Here is a 22,723-nt window from a genome sequence, read left to right as displayed (position 1 = left end):
CACCATTTCTGAATGGGGTTGTATTTCTCAGTACATTTATACAGTACTGGAAACCCACCTCAACTTTCCAAAGGACAGCTTTCTACAGAGCACAGCACAGCCACAACGGGCTCTCCAGCCAAGTCTACCACAGTCCACAACTGCATGGTGCTGGACTGTGCTGAGGAAGGGAGACACAGGCCAACTCCGATCCTACTTTGCCATTCAGTGGCGCTAAGTACCAAGAAACAGAAATAAAAGCCAAACAGATTGAGGAGCGTTGAATATTTAATGAACTCATGTAGCGTAAAACAATACAAATGTGTGTCATTTTAAAACTTTACTGTGAAGAATTAGGGTTTTTGCATTGTATTAATGGTAACTGGTTTAATAAGTAAAAATGTTTATCGAAAAACAAAATCCCAATGAAATTATAAGTAAAATTACTTTTATTTTCATAAATAAAAAGGTAACGCATTATACAGACAACACTTTTGTTGGCGGTCATTATCCAGTTTAAACGAAGGACGAAAGTATACGCAACACTTAACACAAAGTTACACCCTCTACAACCTTCATGCAGCTGCTTGACGTGTCAACTTCCCAAATTTCCAATGTCACTTCAAAGAAGATATATAATGGGGTATTTTAGTCACAAAGTGTCACTTTTGCTCAGTCAACACAATATTTCTTACTTGCTCATGTCGAAGTTGCCAATTATTGATTTAAAGTAATACCAGTATTTCCTGCATTTTACAAAAGCACTGAACATATGACATGTTTTCATTCCATATATGGTAGTATAACCCCCAAGTGTCAATGTGAAAATTTAGCAACTAGGTTAATGAGTACTAGAGTACCCAAGATAAATAGGTCCTACGAGGCCGAGAAGAACAAGCTGGCACAAGTTTAAAGTTTTGTCCATAAATGGCAAACGGCAACCAGACGAGTGATTTTGTAGTGTCACGTAATATACAGTGAAATTTCATTAAAGTATGTTTCTGTAGACAGCAAAATAAAGTTAAAAGTCCAGTTATTACTCCACTTATTCTAGAAACTGCAGTTTCAAATATTAAATGGTATACAGTAGTTATTAGCATTTCCGTATATTAAAAAAAACTCTCACTGATTCTTTGTAGTTTTCAAGAGTGAAAACTACAACTTAAGTAATTCTTTGCACACAATACTGATTCAGACAGGAATAATCTCTTTATTCTTCACCATGAAATGTTTATTCCTATTTTAACACCTTATGCAGATTTCACTTATCTGTCACAGGGCTACCACGTGGAGTCAATGGTTTACCTACATAAGTGTTGAGCAGAGTGCCGGGCACGTAGTAAGCTCTCAATATACACTATTTCTATTAAGTGAACCAATCTGTCATTTGTAATAGGAAAATTAGCTAACGCCCCAGAAGAATAATCAAAAAAGATAATACTACAGACGTGTGACTTTTGTTAAAGCAGCATGCATCCACTATTTCCCAAGTTTGTGTACACGCTAAACTGTTTCAAATATTACAAGCTGATTTTAAGTTCATACTATATGTTTGCTCTTGTTTTTGCTTTGGCCTTTGGCCTAAAGCAGTACGATTCTGATAGGATGTGTAAATTAGAAGACCATATAGAAATAACGCACTCTGAAATCAGTAACGAAGGCATCTTACCGTAACTTCTGTGACCAAAAAGTAGAGTTAGCAGTGTAATTCAGGACAACCTATCTCGCTTAGGTTTGATGTTTTTTCTTTACATCGTGAAATACCTGACTTCTGCAAAAACGTTTCATTGTGTTCTCTCACATGGGAACATGAAGAGCTGTCACAAAGTTCTGTCCTCGAAGTAAAAAACCCATTAGAAAAAGTACTTGTAAAAATCACTGTAGGTTTATTGAAGCTGAAATAAAGTGCAGGGCTACCAGAAGTTCTTAAATGGTCTCAAAATACCTACAAACACTGATTTTTTGGAACAAATTATAGCTTCTTACAAATGGAAGGGATTTGAAGAGAACACAAGTCTGTGTGACAACATAATGGTAAGAGGAAGAAAACTGTTAAAAACCAACTCCTGTCATTCTTCTGGTATCAGGTAAGAGGAAGGAAAATAAAACTTTTTGTGTGTGAAGACAGAAAAACATACCTGATGCCACGTGATTCTGGCCTATATTAACCTGAAACTTACTACAACCCAGACTTTGAAGAAAAAAAAGCCCAACCCCCAAATACGCCCTTGAGGGGCACAGTAAAATCTTTTACATGTTGTCCTGATTAAAAAGGGTTTGGAAACAAAGCATGAAACATCTCTACTCTATTAAAAATCAAGAACAAATAAACTGAAGGCAGATTCCCTCCGAATGTACTAAATCATTCTACGGGCTTCAGAGAAAACCTTTTAAGAAATACGGACTGAAGTCCCAGGGTTTATCTTATCTACTATAGAGAAATTCGTAGTGCACATTTTATCAGTGTATTTTAGGAGATGGAACATCCCGTGTCCTTCTGAGGTCTGGTATCTGGTTCTCTGACAGGCTTCACTGCTTCTTCTGCTTTGGGTTTGGTCTAGGGAGAAAAACACAGTTTTAAGTACATAATAAACTAAGATTTGGAAAACAAACACTAGATCTTTTCCACCTTAGATTTTTCATTTTTATTTATCTTTACTTTTAATTTTTTTTATGTTTATTTTATTTTTGAGAGAGAGAGACAGAGACAGAGCGTGAGCGGGGGAGGGGGAGACACAGAATCCAAGGCAGGCTCCAGGCTCTGAGCCAGCAGTACAGAGTCCGACACGGGGCTCGAACTCACGAACCGTGAGATCCTGACCCGAGCCACAGTCGGACGCTTGACTGACTGAGCCACCCAGGCGCCCCCACCTTAGGCTTTTTAAAGATGTTGTATTAAATTACCCAACGCTGAAATTAACAAAGCTTTTCCAAATGCTACATATCAATTCAATTTAAGAAGTAATCAGAAAGCAACGCTTCAGTGAAGATGAAAACCTAGGCAGGCAAACATCAAGCTAATGGTGCTTGCACTCTTTCTGAGGACAGAGAAACTGAGTGATGAGTCTATGCATGTGGAACTCGTAAGTGTGAAAATATCTCAGGACAGGAACAGGCTACTTCTTATCGCATTATTTTAGAGGCTGACCAGGATAAAAAGACAGTCATTTTAAGTACTAATGGTTTCAGAATGGGTAGGAAATTATATAAAAACCCAATGTCAAGGAAGGAGCTATGGCTGCAAATTAATTCCCATTCCCTATTTTTCACAGACCCCTCCTCTTCGGGCAGTCAGACCATAAATTTCCCACTTAATCTCATCTTTGATTTAGTACACCAACATGTACTTAGATATAAATGAATAAAAGCAGCCTTATTTTACCCCTGGATGATTTCATGGAACGTTGAAATAAGGTCAAATCTTCAAATGACCTGCAGCAGCTAAATCAAAAACAGTATATTGCTATAGCAATACAAACATGGATAAACTATCCATCCTTAGACTTCTTCTCCCACACTGTTCCTAAAGGAGGCTCTGATAAATTGTAAAAAGGCAAGATAATGCGTTGAAAACAGCCTCAATTATGTAAGAAATCAGAAGATAATTAAGGCCTAGAGATGGAATCTCTGACACAATTCAACAACACACATCACACCAACACTGCAGTTAGCTAACTTAACATTTAGACAAAGATACATATGTGTATATATCTAGATCTACTTAAGTAGAGAAAAATAACAAAATGCTAACTCTGAATTCTCTTTTTAAACCTCTGTGAACAAACGGAAAAAAGCCAGTCTCGTACACTGTCATCCTTGGGTCTTTTGGTGAGATCAAACGAGGCCAGCGTTTCCGGTGTCCATTGTGCACTTGTCGGAGGGAATTCAAAAGGTACAGGCTCTACGAGACCGTAATTTGCTTTGAGTTCCAGCTGTGGGGCTTCTGTTGGAATTTTTTGAAAGTAACTGCAAAAAGCAATTTAAACAGCAATTCATTCATTCATTAACTACTTGAGCGGCTATTGTGTTCAAGGCCCTGTGCGAGAAAGAGACCATTTAATGATAGGACAGAGAAGATTCTCCTGCCTCATGCGGCGTGCATGAGTAGATGAGACAGTCAGGAAACCTGTCCCCTACAATGCAACGTAACAGAAGCTTTGACGGACATCGCATGCCGTGAGAACATGCTGTCGGGGGAAGAGGGCGGTTCAGGAATGCTTTCCAAAATGGGTGAGGCAAGTTATACTAGGCATATTTGACGAAGTAAAAGGGCTCGGTATGACCAGGTGCGGCAATGTTAAGGGGCAGACTGTAAAGAGAAAAAACAGGGACAAAACAGATTCTACCCATCTACATAGATGGTCATCTGCAGTTTGAACAATGCTGACCTCACAGTGGAAAACTGCTTGACAGGACTAGGCAGGATGGACAGAAAACCTATTTCCCTGCTTTACAGGTGGCTGTGAGCAGGGCGGGATGCCCACGTGAGAGCAGCAGAGAAGCTCCATATAACTCGCAGGGAAGAAACACCAGGGAAACGAAGAAGAGAAAACTGAGACACTGTAAGTGAGCTCTTTGTTAATAACCTACGTTAAAATTGTAACATCTGCTTTTACATGTATCAGAAGCAGGATATTGTAACATCTGCTTTTATATGTATCAGAAGCAGGATGAAGTGAGGTCCAACAGGAGGGAACTTTACCACCAATTTAAAGAGAAAATTCGAGTTGAGTGCAATGTGACACAAAGTGGGGCAGAGACTAACTGGGAGGCTGTGACAACAGTATTGCTATTTAAACGCTGTGACTGTAGATACACACACTAGCATTCGTACTGCCAAAACACCAAGCTGTACTCACATGAACCCATTCTCTCTCTGACACTTCTCTAGGGTGTTCGTCACAAGATTTCCGAGCTTCCGAAAGAACAAGTGTCCTGAGGGTCTGACCGTTGGCCCAGGTCCCTTGGTTTCTCCATATTCTTTGCACAGTACTTCTGCCTTTGCATAAACTGCAGGTGAAAGGGATATAAAATCATCTGCTTATTGTTTATACTAAGGAAGCTATAAGTCAGAGATGATGGCAACTTTTCTGCTCCTTACCTAGTGTGACAGCGATACCAGTAATAGAGTAAGGGAAGGGGGCTGTTTTCTACATGTTTTCTGGTTTTTGAAACGTTGTTTCTCTCTCTCCAGTTCCTCACTTGAGTTCCCATCCTCTTTCATGAACTCAGCCAAAATCTCTTTTAACTGCCTATTTCTTTCATGATAAAACTTCTGTGTTTAAGAAGGGCGTTAATATTCTGGCAGCAATACTTACATTTTTCTGCTTCTTGGAGAGACCGGATTGCTTCGCCACATTTATCACTAGCCAACAAAGTCTGACCATGATAACAGTAAGCCTGATAAAGAAACAAATTCTTATTCATTCTCTCCCCAAACGATGCCTTCTGCTATCATTGTTTTATAAATGCATCAGATGAAGTGGACCTTCGTCCACTGTTTGAATATCAATGCCATCCCTTACATTTCTTTACTTGAATAAGCTTCCCCCAATCTCTGCTAGTATAAAACAAGTGGGATTATGTCACGCTTTGAACCAAACTAACCTTCTAACCATGGGGTGAGAGGAAAAAGGATTTTCTTTTAACATATGTATATTTTTATTTTGGAGAGAGAACGTGAGTGGGGGAGAGGAGCAGAGGGATAGAAAGAGAATTCCAATCCCAAGCAGGCTCCGTGCTCAGCGTGGAGCCCAACGCGGGGCTCGATTCAAGGATCCTGGGCTGGGATCATGACCTGAGCCAAAATCAAGAGCTGGATGCTTAACCAACTGAGCCACCCAGACGCCCCGCAAAATTTAGTGTTTGTGCTTTTTTTTTTTTTTTAAGATTTATTTATTTTTTTTTTAATTAATTTTTTTTTTTTTAACGTTTATTTATTTCTGAGACAGAGAGAGACAGAGCATGAACAGGGGAGGAGCAGAGAGAGAGGGAGACACAGAATCTGAAACAGGCTCCAGGCTCTGAGCTGTCAGCAGAGAGCCTGACGCAGGGCTCGAACTCACGGGCCGCGAGATCATGCCCTGAGCCGAAGTCGGACACTCAACCGACTGAGCCACCCAGGCGCCCCAAGATTTATTTATTTTTGAGTGAGAGCGCAAGCAGGGAAGGGACAGAGAAAGAGGGGGACAGGAGACCTGAAGTGGGCTCTTCCATGACAGCAGCGAGCCCAAGGCGCGGCTAGAACTCACGAACCACGAGGTCATGACCTGAGCCAACATCAGACTCTCAACCAACTGAGCCACCTGGGAGCCCCAAAAGTACTTTTCAATAATGAAACTGGTTTTTAAGATTTGGGCACTGCAGATAAAGGAGGGAAATTACTGTGCTAATGCAGAGGGACAGGGAGGGAGGATTCTAAGGTTAATAATAACTAAACAGGTTTCAAGAGAAAGGTTATTAGCCTGAAAAAGAACATGCTCACTCTAAATGTCTGTATCAAACCCAAGCATTGCACATGGTCCAACGCTGTATGCCGGAAAACAGATCCCAAGGTAGAAGAAATAAAAGTATCTACCCGGGTCTGAAAAAGGTGTTTGATTATCTCTCACTTGATATTCTAACCAACAAACAAGTAAGTTTGTTTGGTGGGTGGAAGAAACTGGTAAGTAACTTCTAAAAGAGTGCTTATTAAGGTTTCTTCACAGACTGAGGGGATATGTCGTGTGGTATGCCTTAAGATCAGGATCAGTAAGTATCTTCTTCAATGTACAAGATGAAAGGAGAGAATTCTCATTAAGTATACAGAAGGTTCCAGCTTAAAAGTGGGTTTGAGGGGCACCTGGGTGCTTCAGTTGGTTAAGCGTCCAATTCTTGGTCTCAGCTCAGGGCAAGACCTCATGGTTTGGCTTGGTGCTGACACATGGAGCCTGCTTGGGGTTCTCTCTCCCTCTCTCTCTGCCCCTCCCCCACTTGTTTTCTCCCTCTCTCTCTCAAGATAAAAAAGTAAACTTTATAAATATAGACATAAATATATTTATATATTAATTTTATATTTACATAAACACACATAAATATATAAATAAAATAAATAAACTTTAAAAAGAAGTGGGTTTTCGGGGGCCTGCCTTAGTTGGTTAAGCATTCAACTTTGGTTCAGGTCACGATCTTGCAGTTTGTGAGTTCGAGCCCCGTGTTAGACTCTGCTGACAGCTCGGAGCCTGGAGCCTGCTTCCGATTCTGTCTCCCTCTCTTTCTGCCCCACCCCTGCTCACATTCTCTCTCTCTCAAAAATAAATAAAAATTAAATAATAATAAATAATAATAAAAAGTGGGTTTGAATCAAATAGTAATTCCATCACTATAACCCAGTGCTACAATTCTCCGTCGTCTCTTTCTATCCACCTCGGCTCACAAGAGTTGCACTGGCTGTCGGTAAACATTGGACAGCTTTCCATTATTTATGCAATGCTAATTTACAAAATGACAGACCTAGCAAGCACGGGGCTAGAAAGACAGTAAATTTACACTGGTTTTCAGGTTATCAGTACTTACATAAGCCGTGTAGAAACACATTTTCAAGTGAAGATATTTTCTCCATTTAGCAGAGTATGCAGGCTCCAAACTGGATAAAGCATGATCTAAAGTTACATTTTAAAAAGCAAAATATAATTTCACCCCGATTCACTAGAAGATTTTTAGTTCATGTGTTCAGATGCTAAAAGCAGAATGCCATTCAAGTCTAAAACTCAAGCATTTACATATTTTCTAAAAAAAACTTTGCTTTAAAGTGATTTTCCCGTAACTACACTTTAACTACATAATAAGACTGTTTGAATACCCTGTCACCTCCTTTGATAGGTAATGCAACTTAGGCTTAAAATAATGATAAAAATAGAACTTTAAGAAAAATATAAATTACACTGTTACACTTTTTCCTTTCGTTATATAATATAGCAAACTGCATAGTGTGGTAACCCCAGTCAGCAGGAGACACTCTCCTTCCTGGTCCATCGCCCCAGGCTGAACCTTCCCTAACACGCACATTCACATCCTGCCAACTTCTCTCTCATCCATTTGTCCTCTGCTCCCTACTTCTCTGTTTTGTCAAAGCTTCTGTCCCTTCCTCCACAGACTACGATCCCTTCTTCCTTAACACTAAGTGGAGTCAGCCTTCACCTCACAAGCCCATTTCTCATCCTGCAATTATAGGGATCTTTTTTTTTTTAATTTTTTTTTTAACGTTTTTATTTATTTTTGAGACAGAGAGAGACAGAGCATGAACAGGGGAGGAGCAGAGAGAGAGGGAGACACAGAATCTGAAACAGGCTCCAGGCTCTGAGCTGTCAGCACAGAGCCCGACGCGGGGCTTGAACTCATGGACCATGAGATCATGGCCTGAGCCGAAGTCGGACGCTTAACCGACCAAGCCACCCAGGCGCCCCTCTTTTTTTTTTTTTTAAACATTTTATTTTTGAAAGAGTACAAGTGGGGGAGGGGCAGAGACAGGGGGACAGAGAATCCAATACGGGCTCTGTGCTGAGAGCAGTGAGCCTGATGTGGGGCTTGAACTCAGGAACTGTGAGATCATGACCTGAGCTGAAGTTGGAGGCTCAACCAACTGTGTCACCCAGGTGCCCCTATAGAGCTTTTCTAAATTCAAATCCAATCAAAACAGATTTGCTTTATACCTTTTCACAGGTCCCCATGATCTACCAAATAAAAGCCAAACTTCTAAGGCTACAAACCAATTCATGATCTCACACGTGCAAACTTTCCTAACTTTTTCTCCTATCACTCATCCTGTGCCTCAGCTAAGAGCATCTGTTTAAAGGTCCCAGAATGTGCCAAATTCTTTCTTATCTCTGTACATACTATATAGAATGTTCTACTTTTCCCATATGCTAAAGCTTCCTAGCAAACTCAAAACTTCTATTTATATTTCAAAATAAGGCCCAAACACCACCTTCTCATAGAAAGCCTCCTCTAGCATGCCTGGATCCTTGAGGTTTTCATTTCACTGCTGTAGTCACATCTTATCTTATGCTATTATAATGTGGTTACAGGTTTGTTTCCTTCCCTATATGTGACTCTGTCTATACACTGATCTTTGTATAGCTAGCAACTAGAGTAGTAACCACCCCATAAACAAAAATAAATGCATGTTTCCTGAATAAGTGAATGAAAAGAATAACAGGCTACTGAGAAGACCTGAGTTCTAGTCCTAACTTCCCAGCCTGCTAACAGTTAAATTATAGGTTAGTTATATTAATTCTCTGGAGTTTGGTTTCATGACAACCATAAGGTTATTATAAAGACCCCAAAAAACTTCAAAACTAAAACACCTGTGTAATTATTACATATAACTGGTTAAGAACTGTAACACTGGCTTCTCCATTAACAGTTATGCAGCATATTAACCGTGAACAGCTCATTCTTTTGACCAAGATTAATAAAATAATGTAGACATTATTCCAGTTTTACAAATGAAGAAATAACCTAGAGAATCTTTTTGTTTTGCTTATTCCCTATTAAACCATGAGCTTAATCTGAACATCTAAAGACTAAAAATACAACAAGAGAATTATAAACTCACCAGCTTTTTGATAGAAGTTGGCCGTTTCATACGCCAGTGCAGCAATTAGGCCAGGCGCGTGTTTCAGTTCAATTGCTCGAGCGATTGTTACTGTCACCAAAGCACAGCAAAGTGAACGCATAATTAAGTTCACTTGCATTCATACTAAGTTAACTGTAATGGCAAAAGCCATCCCAACAATCTATTTGGCATTTTAACACAATTTGTCAAGAATTTTAACATGAAAAGTAAGTTACAGAAAGTGCAAACAGAAACAGAAAACACTAATAAGCTTGCTGGTTCTGACACTATTTCTTTAAATCACTAGCTAATTACTAGATCACAAAAAACTACTACTACAAAGTAGCATGTCAGAGGAAAACGAATCCCTCCAGGGCACTGGAATTTGAAAGAAAAACAAAAACCCTACAAAGTTTCTTTGTTGCTTTTACAGGAGTCTTCATTTATTTCCTGACACTGAAAGGTGAAGAAAGGCAAGGCAAACAGTGGAAGAGAAAAAGAAATGAGCAAGGGAGATCAGGAAAAGAGGAGCTACATAATTCATCTGTTGCTGTCAGAAATGGCATGAAATTAAAATCCTTCTTAAAAGATCCATTAAACTGCAAGGCCTTTTCCTATAAACCATGCATGAAGGCAAATGCTGACAGTGAAATTATTCCTCACTAGAAATTTCTCAAGATGTGAAACTCAAATTCAGCTAATTCTGATTAAAAAGAAAGAATTAGATGCCAGTAGAAATTTCTTCAAAAAAAAAAAAAAAACAAAACAAAATCTTTCAATATTTAGGATACCTTCTTGAGCTTCTGCCTGACACTGGACAACATAAGCTTCCAGGAGCCGTGCCTCTAAATCCCTCCCCTTCTCTACAGGTGTAATGAGCTTTGGGATATGACTTTCCTGAGAGAGAAAGAGAAACAAAAATAAAGAAGCCAAGTTTTATTTTAACCCAATTGTTACAGATAAACAAAATGGAAGTTATTAGACATTCAGTTTGGGGATTTATCAGAAACTCAGGGGTATCTGGCTGGCAGCAGTAGAGCATGCAATCCCTGATCTCGGGGTTATGAGTTCAAGCGCCACAGTGTTTAAAATAAAAGTCTTGAAGGGGGAAAAAAAAAAAAAAAAAGAAAAATTCCGGACAGCAAAATTGTGTAAAGAGGAGCGATATTAAGCTTATAGAGAATAAAAGCTCCTGTATACCAAAACTTAGAGCTTCTCATAAACTTCTGCCAACTTTGGGCCAAAATACATAGCTTAGGTATGCAGGTCGTATTTTCATCTTAGAAAATGTTTAACTGAAACAGTAACCAAAGTTCTCTTTTGCATGATGGCTAGAATTATTCACTCGTTAATAATAGCAGAGTCTAAAGAAGTCTATAATTTAATAGATAACTCAGGATCACAGGTTTTTAATTACTGTAAAGACATTTTTTTTTTAATGTTTGTTTATTTTGAGAGCATGAGCTGGGGGGAGGGGGGATGGAGAGGGGGGAGAGAGATGGGGGAGGGAGGGGGAGGGAGAGGGAGGGAGAGGGAGGGAGGGAGGGGGGCAGAGAGAGAGAGAGAGAGAGAGAGAGAGAGAGAGAGAGAGAGAGAGAGAGAATGAATCCCAAGCAAGCTCTGCACTGTGTAGACGCAATGCTCAATCTCACAACCAAGAGAGAAATCAACATCTGGGTGCTTAACCAACTGAGCCACCCAGGCGCCCCCTGCATCCTATTTTATCATTAGAGAGCCCATCATTGGCCTCTGGAAGGCGTTCAGTAAATATCAGTTTAATTAGAATGAAGTGGGGGTAATCCTGATTACTAAATACATTAGTCTTTTCTCTAATTTCCATCACAGCTCCAGGCAATTTAATATAATGAGTGCAGGCTGACTGCCCTCCAACATTTTCACTGAGATACAGAGAATACACTCAGAAGTTCAGTTTTGCAGGACCATGACTATCCCGGCAACTGCTGCACCCAGATGGTAAGAACCATCATGTGTGTACTTTGTTTTCTCCTGTCTTTTCCAAAGAGACAGGTGATTACAGCTTGAGTTTTCCAATCGTAAAAGTCACTGATAGGGTGTGTGACTAGCTCAGTCAAAAGAACATGTGACTCTAGCAAGAGAGAGCACAAGCGAGGGAGACAGAGAGAAAGAAAGCAGCTCATGCAGGCTCCATGACCAATGCAAAGCTCGATGCAGGGCTCAATCCCAGTACACGGTGATCACAACCTGAACCAAAATCAAGAGTCAGACACTCCACCAACTGAACCACCCAGATGCCCTGAGCATGTGACTCTTGATCTTGCGGTCCTGAGTTCAAGCCCCACGTTGGGTACTGAGATTACTTAAATAAAAACTTTAAAAAATAAAAATAAAAAACAAAATTCACTGATGACTCTCTGAAATGAAGACATGTGAGATTCTGTAACTGGCTGCACTCATCAACAAAGTACTTAACGTAAGAAAAACAGGACATACAGTAGATTCTTTTTACATAGTGAAATAATTCTTTCCTCCGGCCCCCAAAGGAAGAAAATTTAATCAAGAATTAAAGCATGAGGAATACATTTTACTGTCATATTACTTTACCTTTAAATGTTTAAAAATCCCCGCTGCAATTTTTAGGCTTCGATGGACTTCTTTTGCTTCATCTTCGGTTATGCTTAAAGACAGTGATTACATCAGTTAGAGGATGAATCCTGTTTCTTGTATTAAAACCAACAACTAGTGAATTAATCATAAAACCAAATTAGTCATTTGTTTCTCACCACTAGTCTCCCTTTTAAAAAATCTGATTTGACAATTAAAAAAGGAACAAATGCACATGAAAAATATCCAGAGAAGATACTACAAATTAAAAAAAAGAAAGACTCTATCTATAGGTCTAGTTTTTCCTTCCAGATAATGTTCTGTGCATTAAACAAGTTCAAAATATTCTACACTTGGTGCGTGCACACACTTAAAAAAACGCACACACACAATATTCACTATTCTGCTCATTTTAATCATCTAAATTACTTTAGACATAATTTTACGACAGCACGTACAATTCAACTTTATTTTTTAAGATTTTATTTTTAAGTAATGTCTACACCCAACATGGGATTCTAATGCACAGCCCTGAGATCAAGAGTCACGTGCTCTAAGCCAACCATGCGCCCTGACAATTCAACTTTATTTTGAAATAGCTGCATATTATACACATGTTCACATGTACCACAGCTCATAGTTGCCAGTTTCATATTGCTGACATCCACTTCTATTATAAAAACTGCATCTTATTTCATGTCACAATTCTTTAATCCTTCAAAACATTTTTCACATACTTATCTTTGTATTTCTTTTTCTAGGAGCTGCCTGTTCATGTCTTCACTTATTTTCAATTGATTTGTTGATCTTTTCCTTTCCTCTTTATTTTCCGTTACAAAAACAATTTGTCACATGCATTACGATTTTTTTGACCATCTGTCATTTGTTTTTAACTTTATTTATGGTACTTTTATGCAGTCCAATATTCAATTTTTTCCTTTTCTTGGTATAGGGTTTCATTTAGATAAGACCTCTGACAAGATTAATTTTTCTTTCCAACACTGGGCTCCATAATTCTGACACTTAAAACACTAACATTATGAGGCAACCTTGCAGTGAACAGAAGTGGTACTTTTTATCAGTAGCTTAGACTTTTTAATAATGAAACTCCATATACTTGAAAAAATAACACATATGCATATAACCCTCCCCTTTAGACTTACTTTTCTTTTCCAGCCAGTCTTGAAGCATATTTGGTATACCATAAAGCTACATTAAATCCCATGGATATTAATTCAAAAACAGCATCCTGCTGGGCACTAGAATTATAAACATGTTCATTAACTTCTGTCAATTACTGACACATCTCTATATGAAGCCTATTGTACGTTGAACTCAAAATTATAAAAACTATATGCTGATTGGAAAAATGAAGAAAACAGTCCTTATGATTAATGACTAAAAACAATAGCCCACTATGTACTTCATGATAGTAAACATGTGAATAGTAGGTTCTCAAAGGTTACTGTACACAGAGTAGTTTTAAAAATATAAATTTGGGGGACTTAACTCCAGAGAATCAGAAAGTCTGAGAGGGGCCCAGAATCTACACTTTCAGTAAGTAACCAGTTGACTCTGGAGTGGGTGGTTCTTATACCACATTTTTTAAAAAATGGAATTCAGAGGAGACACTGCTTCAGGCTAGAATGATTCAAGAAGGTTTCATGGTATAGACAGTCTCTGAATTGTGCCTTGAAAGATGGTGGGAAGGGAAGCAGAAGGACATCCCAGGTGAGGGAATGATGCTATTAAAGGCACAAGAAGGATCAACATTTTTCTGAGAGCAGTGACCCACCTAGCATGATGGAGCACATGGTTTGTAAAAAGAAATCAAGGAGGTCAAAAAGCCAAACAGAAGTGAAACTGGTAAAGACACTGAATGCCAAGCCTATCAGTACATGCACCACAAAGAAAAAGGTCTTAAAAACAAGCATATTCCTTCAGATTCTATTACTAAATATGACACAAAGAAGATGACAAGGGCTTACTAAAGCAAATAAGGTAATGCCAATTTTTTAAATCACTATTGTTCTGAAAAGACCCTGGAAATTCTTCATCTGTCTCAAATGATGAAAACAGAAGCAATACCCTTATTTTATACACATAATACTAACATATAGAAAAATGAGCCAAAAAGAAACTAGAATTGTGATTCCACTTTGTTATTTTCTATTTAACTGTTGCCACCATCATTAAAGGAACAGAGAAAGGGAAGTTTTTTAGATTAAAAAAAGGGGGAGTGTTATAAAACATTAGTCATTCAAAAATAACTTGTGATATCCTGTTTAACGTAACATACAAAATATTGACACTTTTTTTTTTTAATGGAATGTTTCACAAATTCATGTGTCATCCTTGAGCAAGGGCCATGCTGATCTCTGTACTGTTCCAATTTCAGTATATGTGCTGAAGTGAGCACTAAACAAAATTTATAATTTTTTCTTTTTTTTAAAGTAAGCTCTAGGCCCAACGTGGGGCTTGAATTCATGACCCCAAGATCAAGAGTTGCACGCTCTACCAAATGAGCCAGCCAGCTCCCCCGCTCCATGAACAAACTCTTAAAACCGTTTTACCCCACTGAAAAAAAATTTAATGCATAGTTTAAAACCTTATTCTTTTCAGCATTCAGAACATTCAAATGAATTACATCTGGCGATCTAGTAGGCATATCTAATTTATTAGTTTACCTTTAAATAATAAGAGAGGTGCACCTGGGTGGCTCAGTTGCTTAAGCATCCAACTCTTGATTTTGGCTCAGGTCATGATCTGATGTGAAGAAGCAGGCATTCACACAGTACAAGACCTGACACAGCGCCTGAGTCCACACTCCTGCCACTGCCATGGCTGCCCTGGGCCCCTCAGCAATCTCCATTTCCTTCCCTTCTGCCTTTATACAGTTTTCTACAGCAAACCGAGATCAAGATAATATGGCCACTTAACACAATGGTGCTAAAAAAAAAAAAAAAAAAAAAAGTTCAATAAAAAATTAGCACCATTATGATCTGGTTCCTGTTATAAATAGATCTGTTCTGATTAGTTTCAAGAGTGTGATGAGAAAGTTTTGAGAGGAAATTTTTTAAAAGAGAAGAAACAGTGAAGAAAAATTAGGAAAAAAATAAAACTATGACTCAAAAGGGTATGGAGCTGGGGTAGAACCCGGGACAAATAGAAAGAGATTGACCAAAGGTATCTGAAGTACCCATCAGAAAAGAAAACTAGATAAAAATCAAAATTCTGCTCTGCTTAAAGGTAGGCAAAAGATTTGGATTCCAAATTCCCAAACCATTCTTTGCATATTATTAATACAGCTAAGACTGTTGAATTCTGGGTAATATTTGTATGGATTGTCTCACAGATTTGATCCAGGAGAAATAATTTAGATTTTTACTTAATTGAGTATATTAAGAGTTCAGGTCAAACGTTTTTAACCAGCTTCCCAATAGGAGAAAATGCTGATCAGATCTATGTTCTATTTCTTCAGATACAGAGGCAATGGGTTAACCACTGGCCAAATAGTTACAAAAATGGCTTCCATTTAGTACTGTCTGCACTACCTACCTTGGAACCTGTCCTTGTAATGTATCAGTCCACTTGAAATTTTGAATATATCGTAACTTGCTTTCTTGGGTAGATTCATCCAAGGAATTTATGAAACCTATAAAAAGGTACAGCCTTTTAGTTTTAGAAGGAATATCAGGTATTCTGTTTAGAAACTTTTTTCAGATAATGACTTTTCCAGATACCTGTAGAAAAGACCTTGCCACCCCTCCCTTTTTAGATCTCACATCTCCTTGTAAGGTAACATAATATGAAATATGTACACATTTACTTTTCAAAACATTAGAAAGACCAATACTGCCCTTACATTCTCATGTTGCTGAAACTCAAATATACCAAAGAATACAGACTAGAAGACTAGACTATTCAGATTTGTAAAGTCTAAGAATTAAATGTGAACTTCCGCATAGTTGTTTTTCAAAAACTTTGAAGTTCCTATAAATAACTAACCTTGTAAAAGTGAAAAATAGGAATCTGCTGCGTTCTTCATCATTTCTGGATTACAGCTCAAATCAGTGAAGAGTTCAAGCAGTCGTGCTCTGGATGATCTCAAGTCACTTATGAGAGACAGAAAGAGTAAATTAAGTCATGAATTATGATGAATCTATGTTAAAGTGGATTAAAAGTTTCAATGGTAAAAGCTTTAAAATACCACACACACACACACACCCCCCCCCCCCACACACACCCACCCTCCTCTAAGGTATGACTAAGAGTACACAGGAATGAATTTAATTAGTACTAACACTGGGGGTAAGTGAAATTTCTGGTAACAATTGTTTTAAAAGTTGTACTAAAATAAACTCAGTCCAATCCAAGGGGCAAGTCATGTATACAATTATGTAATAAAAATATACATTTTATATTTTAAAAAACATCAAAAGAGGCGCCTGGGTGGCTCAGTCGGGTGAGCGTCCGACTTCGGCTCAGGTCATGATCTCGCGGTCTGGGAGTTCGAGCCCCACGTCGGGCTCTGTGCTGACTGCTCAGAGCCTGGAGCCTGCTTCGGATTCTGTGTCTCCCTCTCTCTCTGACCCTCCCCTGCTCATGCTCTGTCTCTCTCTCTCTGTCAAAAATAAATAAAACATTAAAAAACATCAAAAAACACCGCCTGGGTGGCTCAGTTGGTTAAGCATCCGACTTCAGCTCAGGTCACGATCTTGTGGTTCTTGAGTTCAAGCCCCCTATCAGGCTCTGTGATGACAGCTTGGAGCCTGGAGCCTGCTTCAGATTGTGTCTCCCTCTCTGCCCCTTCCCGCTCTCACTCTGTCTCTCTCAAAAATAAATAAACGTTAAAAAAAAATTTAAAAACATCAAATAAACACAGGCATTTAAGATGGGAGAAAGGAATCAAGAATTAGTAAATTAAATAGACCAGTTCACAATGCAAATTTTTTGAAAAATAGAAATTTAACAATGTTTACGCAATTCTAGTATCTCCTTACGTTTCAAAACTAGACGTGATCTCAATATACTTTATTAAGTAGGAAACCCTGTTTTTATTTCTTTTAAAGGACGATTTCTTTAAAAGTTTATTTATTTAACTTTGGGCAGGGGGAGTGGGGGGAGCAGAGAGAGGGAGAAAGAGAATCCTAAGCAAGCTTCACACTCAGCATGGCGTCCAATGCAGGGCTTGATCTCACAACTGCAAGATCATGACCTGAGCTGGTATCAGAAGCCACCCAGGCGCCCCAAGTAGGAAACTCTACTTTTGAATTGCATTCTAGGGGCACCTGGGTGGTTCAGTAGGTCAAGCGCCCAACTCTTGGTTTCGGCTCACGTCATGATCTCTCACAGTTCATGGGTTCAAGCTCCACGCCATTTCCTTCTTGAAATCTCTTCTCCCTTTATTCTACTAACACAAAATATTCCAGTTTTTCCTCTTATCTCTCGAAGTGCCTTCTACTTTTTTTTTTACATGCCCCCCCCGCCCTCCCCCTTTTTTTTAAAGTGCTTATTTATTTTGAAAGAGACAGCCCAAGTGGGGAAGGGGCAGAGAAAGTGGGAGAGAGAATCCCAGGCAGATTCTGCACAGCCAGCGCAGAGCCCAACACGGGGCTCGAACGAACCCACAAAACCCTGAACTGAAACCAAGAGTAGGAAGCTTAACCGACTGAGTCACCCATGCGCCCCGGACATGTCCCCTTTCTATTCCCACCTTCAACAATGTTTAGTCTTTGGCTTTTTGCTTTTCTCTCTGAGGTCTTAACTTTGTATCCAATTGGAGATCTACATCCACCAGATGCAGCTTGGTCAGGTTCCAGTTCCACATCTGATTTCAGAAGGTAACTTGCTTAGTGAGGGTTCAGAAATCGTATTAAAGGGACAATGATTGAAGACATTTGTATATAAATGACTAATGAAAGACTACACTTAAATTGTAAGCACTGAGAGACTAGGGACTGTATGTCCAGAACTTAAAAGGTGCCTAGGATAAAGCACATACTCAAGGTTCTTTGTTGAGTGAAAGAATACTAACATTTAAAATATTTTAAGATTTACAAGAGGTATGATGTAGCAGTGATGTTTAGAGGACAGTGCAGACTTGATCTTAAATGGTCTAGATGGAATGTTTACTCTTTGGTATCAGGTCCCTGAAGGCTTATTCCAAGAAAGCATATACCAACAACTATATACAACTAACGAGAGATGGGATGGTCTACCTTACTAATGTGTCATTGTTGAGTTATTTAACTAGAAGCTAGGCAGGAGTAATTCCCAGACTAGGGGGGAAAAAAGAATTCTTAAGGCCTAGACTCAAATAGTTTGCTAGCTATTTCCAAGCAGGCACTCAATCATCATTTGCAACCCAGCTGAGTAAAGTTACGTTCACTTTAAAATTATAGAATTTCAGAAAAATGTACCTTATAAACATCTAATTTAGGCTGTTCATTTTACAGATGAATAATTAGACCCAAAGAAGTTAAGAGACTCATGCTACAGGTAAAACAGGTAAGCTGGGACCAGCCTCTGGGAGTCTAGGATCAGGGGTTGGCAAACTACAGCCTCTAACTTGTTTCTGTACTGCCCACCACTTGTGTTTGCAAAAATCAACAAAGAATATGCAACAGGGGAGCCTGGCTGGCTCAGTTGGTAGAGTATGTGATTCTTGATCTCGGGGTCATGAGTTTGAGCCCCACGTTGGGTGGAGAGGTTACTTAAGAAAAAAAATAAAAAACAAAAAGATTTTAAAAAGAATATGCAACAGCAGCTATATATGACCCCACAAAACCTAAAATGTTTACTATTTAGCTCTTGACAGAAAAAGTTTGATGACCTCTGATCTAGACTAATAAGCCAGTTTTCCCACCTTGTGCTCCAATTACTTTCCAGAAAAAGCAGCAACACTCTCAACTTTCCATTACTGGTGCCATCAAGGTCTTGATCGTCTAGGGTCTGTGTTTCATACAGACAGAATCCTTTTCAACTTCCCAGAGCAAATCAGATACCTGGCCAGTTTACTCCTCCTTTGAAGTATCTTTTGCATCTCTTTCTTTTGTTCCAAACTGCTCTACTCACTATCCCTAGAATAAAAGTGTTCCTGACAGAAATGCTTTTCTCTTGTCCCTTCTCACAATCTAAATCAAGTATCAGCAAACCTTTTCTATAATGTTTTGTGGGTCATAAAGTCTCTGCTGATATTACCACTCTGCTGTTGTAGAGGAAAGCAGCCAAATGCAGCCAGAATAATATGTAAATAAATGGGGTGAGGGGACATGGCTCTGTTCCAATAAAACTTTATTTATAAAACAGGCAGTGGGACAAACCTACAGGACAGTTTGCCAACCCATGAACTGGCATATGATTTATTTAAACCCCAACTCAAGCCCTTTCTCCTATATGAACACCCTAAAGCCCATTCTAGGTCATCAGGATCTCTCCCTGATCAGAACTCCATGAATCTACAATATGGCTAATTAACCAGATAGCTAATTAATCTACTACTGGCTAATTAACATCTATATATATTAACATCAACTTTGTGGAGTCTCTTGTACTTGTGTAACATGTAGCTTAACTCCTTCATTGTGATTGGTTTAGCCTCTCTGGGATTCACTGATCTAAAATTACGGACCGAAGCTTAGATGACTGCCAAAGTTTAAATAATCTGTGATTTAAGTCTTCACACATCGTTTATAAGTTTAGAAATCGTCTAAAGACAGGGACAATGTATTACATATTTCTGTATTGCCCGTTCAATATAGAACCTAGAAAAGTACCTTGTATCCAAAAGTGGCTCAATCAGTAGTTATTGAGATTAACTAAAACTAACCTGCATATTTTTGAAGCAGGAGGACCAGCAGCTACACCATAGTAGTTAAAAGCGACAGGAGCTGTGGCTTTTAATGGGTTCCTATGAAACCAATGTGTCATTTTCTCCAGATGTTTCCTATAAACAAAAAAGGAAGTGTATAAAAATTAAACATAAAACATTTAATAACGTAAACAGTATAAAAATAATTAAAGGTTTACTAAAAACATATGTATATATTTTTAAAGTATATATATGAAGCATACGCATATATAAATAAAATGCTTTATTGACATGAGTGAATCTTGTTGTAATGTCTATTTATTGTACTCTATATTTTAGAGAGAGAGACTGCATGCAAGTGGGGGTAGTGGGAGAGAATCTTAAGCAGGCTTCGGGCTTAGCATGGAGCCCAATGCGGGGCTCGATCCCCCCACCCTGGGATCCTGAGCCAAAATCGAGAGTGGGACACTCAATCAACTGAGCCACCCAGGCGCCCCCTATTTATTGTAGTCTATGTTTAGATCAGGCCTGTAAAAACTTAGCACTTGGAAATTTGTCCACAGTTAACGGCCAATGTTAAATATACTGGAGCAGTAATGTTTAAATTTTAATGTGCTTTATAAAAGTCACCTTAGCATGGGGAGAAGGTGGGTCTTGTTAAAATGTTGATTCTAATTCAACAGTCTAGGGTAGGACCTGAGATGCCAATGCTACTGGTCCCCAGACCACCCTTTTGAATAGCAAAGTACTGGAATGTGGTTGGATAGCTGCAAGTAAGGAGGTCACAGGACGAGACTGTAATTTACAAAACAGGTATAAATAATGACCTTTATTTTTATTTAGACTGCTAAGGTTACTTAAAGTAAATAGGTTTTAAATGAACTATTTCCAACACAGTACTGCTTATGCCAATTAATTAGTTACAGCACATGTCTCTATGATAAATACCCTTTCCGTGAAATAGCTAATAAGCATCTGTATTTTCATTAAAAAAGAAAACCCACAATACTTGATCAATAACTTCCATTCTATAAAACCCAAAATATTTGAAAAACTACCTAAGTAAAATGCCAACTTAAAAAAATGAGGTTCCAGGGCACCTGGGTGGCTCAGCCGGTTAAGCATCTGACATCAGCTTAGGGAATAAACTCGTTGTTCATGGGTTGGAGCCCTGCATCGGGCTCTGTGCTGATGGCTCAGAGCCTGGAGCCTGCTTCAGATTCTGTGTCTCCCTCTCACTCTCTGCACCTCCCCCACTCATGCTCTGTCTTGCTCTCAAAAATAAAATAAAACATTAAAAAAAATTAAGTTCCACTCCTTTTTGGTAAAAAAAAACAAAAACAAAAACAAAAAAACAAGAACAAACAAAAAACAGCACGTCAGTGGCCTAAAAGTCCTTGGGTAGATAATGCAAATACAGAAGGCCTAACTGAACACTTAAATGTGGCGATTAGATTACCGGAACCAACAGACAAGAAATTCTGATAAGGTGTAATTAACTGCAAGACACTATACAATGTTGTTGGTTGACTTTTCTTACTAGGGAAAAATTTCCGTGGGCTGAACAGTATATGAAATACCTCCTTGAGCACCTCCCTTAAAATATTTACCTATTCACGACAAAACCAGATATTCAGTGCATTGTATGCTCAATGAAAAACTGAGCAAGTTCCCTTGCTCAAAACATTTAACGAGCTCCTTTAAAAATGTATATAAAACCCTCTAAACAATAGCCCCGTATACCAACTTTACAAGTAAATGAATACAGCATGTACGTGCATGTAAATCAAGCTTTCTGGAGGCAAAGGCACACAATACACTTGATTTTGTGACAGCAAATTGTCTAATACTCTTTTCAGGCGGCCTTCCACTGCCTGGATGAAAATGTCTGCAGTTCTGTGTATCTTTACTTCAGGAACGAAGAGGGTAAGTACTGTATTCTCGGCCCGGCCCCATGTTGCCCCTTTGGAGACCTGCCATTCCTGTTTTCAGGAACTCGGAGGGTGGATAGCACAGGGACACGCCCACCCGCAGGTGCAAGGGTACTCTCAGAGCCACCAGCAAAACGGCCGGTTAGACGCTGCCACCGCCACCGCCTTGGGTCACCGAAACGAGACCCCCACTCGCGAGGCCCGGGCCCCCAGAGGAACCTACCTGAGCACCGCCCCCGAGCTCGGAGCGCCCACTTCCTGTTTACCACCCAGCCTCTTCCTCCCCAGCCCGTCCCGTAGAGGCTAGCGGCGACCTTGCGCAGGCGCCAACCCTCGGAGTCCCTCATCGGAACAGGCATTTTTGTGGAAAGCCGATGCTCTCCACCCGGGACAGGCGGGCGGACCACAGCGGAACAAGCGCCCATTTAGTGTGTAAGGTCCTCGGTTGCCAGTGGAGACGCGGGCAAAGGGATTCGGCGATACTGTCGAATACGAATACGATTGATTCGCAGAGCCAACATTCATTTTCTCCCTTTCAGTTGTTTCAAGGCAGTAGAAGACTTTTTTAGATCCCTATCCGGGAGTCTATGGAGACTGCAAAACGCGTGTAAAGGGCGGGGAGGTGACCCTATCGCTTGGGACTCCAGGTTAACGCCAGGGGTAGGGGTATTTCTGGGAAACGCCCATTCTCATGACAAACTTACTGGATTCGTCGGGAGTCTGTGCAGCAGTCCTCCTGATGGAAGAAAGGCAATGTCCGAGTCCGAAAACGAGACAGAGGGAGGCGGGGAGCTGAGGCTGCCGAACCAGGCCTGCGCAGAG

The 22,723-nt window shown here is 39.5% G+C and overlaps 1 protein-coding gene and 1 pseudogene across 2 annotated transcripts; both read right to left on the bottom strand.

Moving 5' to 3' along the window:
• Positions 1 to 410: 410 nt before the first annotated feature.
• On the bottom strand, positions 411 to 22,690 carry BROX (BRO1 domain and CAAX motif containing). Of its 2 annotated transcripts, none has more exons than XM_007078112.3 (13): positions 22,606 to 22,690; positions 19,989 to 20,105; positions 16,166 to 16,272; positions 15,716 to 15,812; positions 13,321 to 13,416; positions 12,158 to 12,230; positions 10,366 to 10,471; positions 9,575 to 9,664; positions 7,534 to 7,619; positions 5,298 to 5,379; positions 4,839 to 4,989; positions 3,786 to 3,945; positions 411 to 2,536 (listed from the first exon to the last, which is right to left on the bottom strand). In XM_007078112.3, the coding sequence occupies exons 2-13, from the start codon at positions 20,087 to 20,089 to the stop codon at positions 2,450 to 2,452; spliced, it is 1,236 nt and encodes a 411-aa protein (XP_007078174.1). In that variant the 5' UTR covers positions 20,090 to 20,105; positions 22,606 to 22,690; the 3' UTR covers positions 411 to 2,449. The 2 variants fall into 2 exon arrangements, with proteins under 2 accessions (XP_007078174.1, XP_007078175.1); XM_007078113.3 differs by lacking the exon at positions 22,606 to 22,690 and adding an exon at positions 22,125 to 22,201.
• Positions 14,476 to 14,576, bottom strand: LOC122236097 (annotated as a pseudogene).
• Positions 22,691 to 22,723: the final 33 nt, after the last annotated feature.

The sequence above is a fragment of the Panthera tigris genome, chromosome F3 (genome assembly GCF_018350195.1).
Source record: "Panthera tigris isolate Pti1 chromosome F3, P.tigris_Pti1_mat1.1, whole genome shotgun sequence".
Taxonomy (NCBI): Eukaryota; Metazoa; Chordata; class Mammalia; order Carnivora; family Felidae; genus Panthera; species Panthera tigris.
The sequence above is the reverse complement of the archived record's forward strand: the minus strand, read 5'-3'. Positions and strand labels throughout refer to the sequence as shown.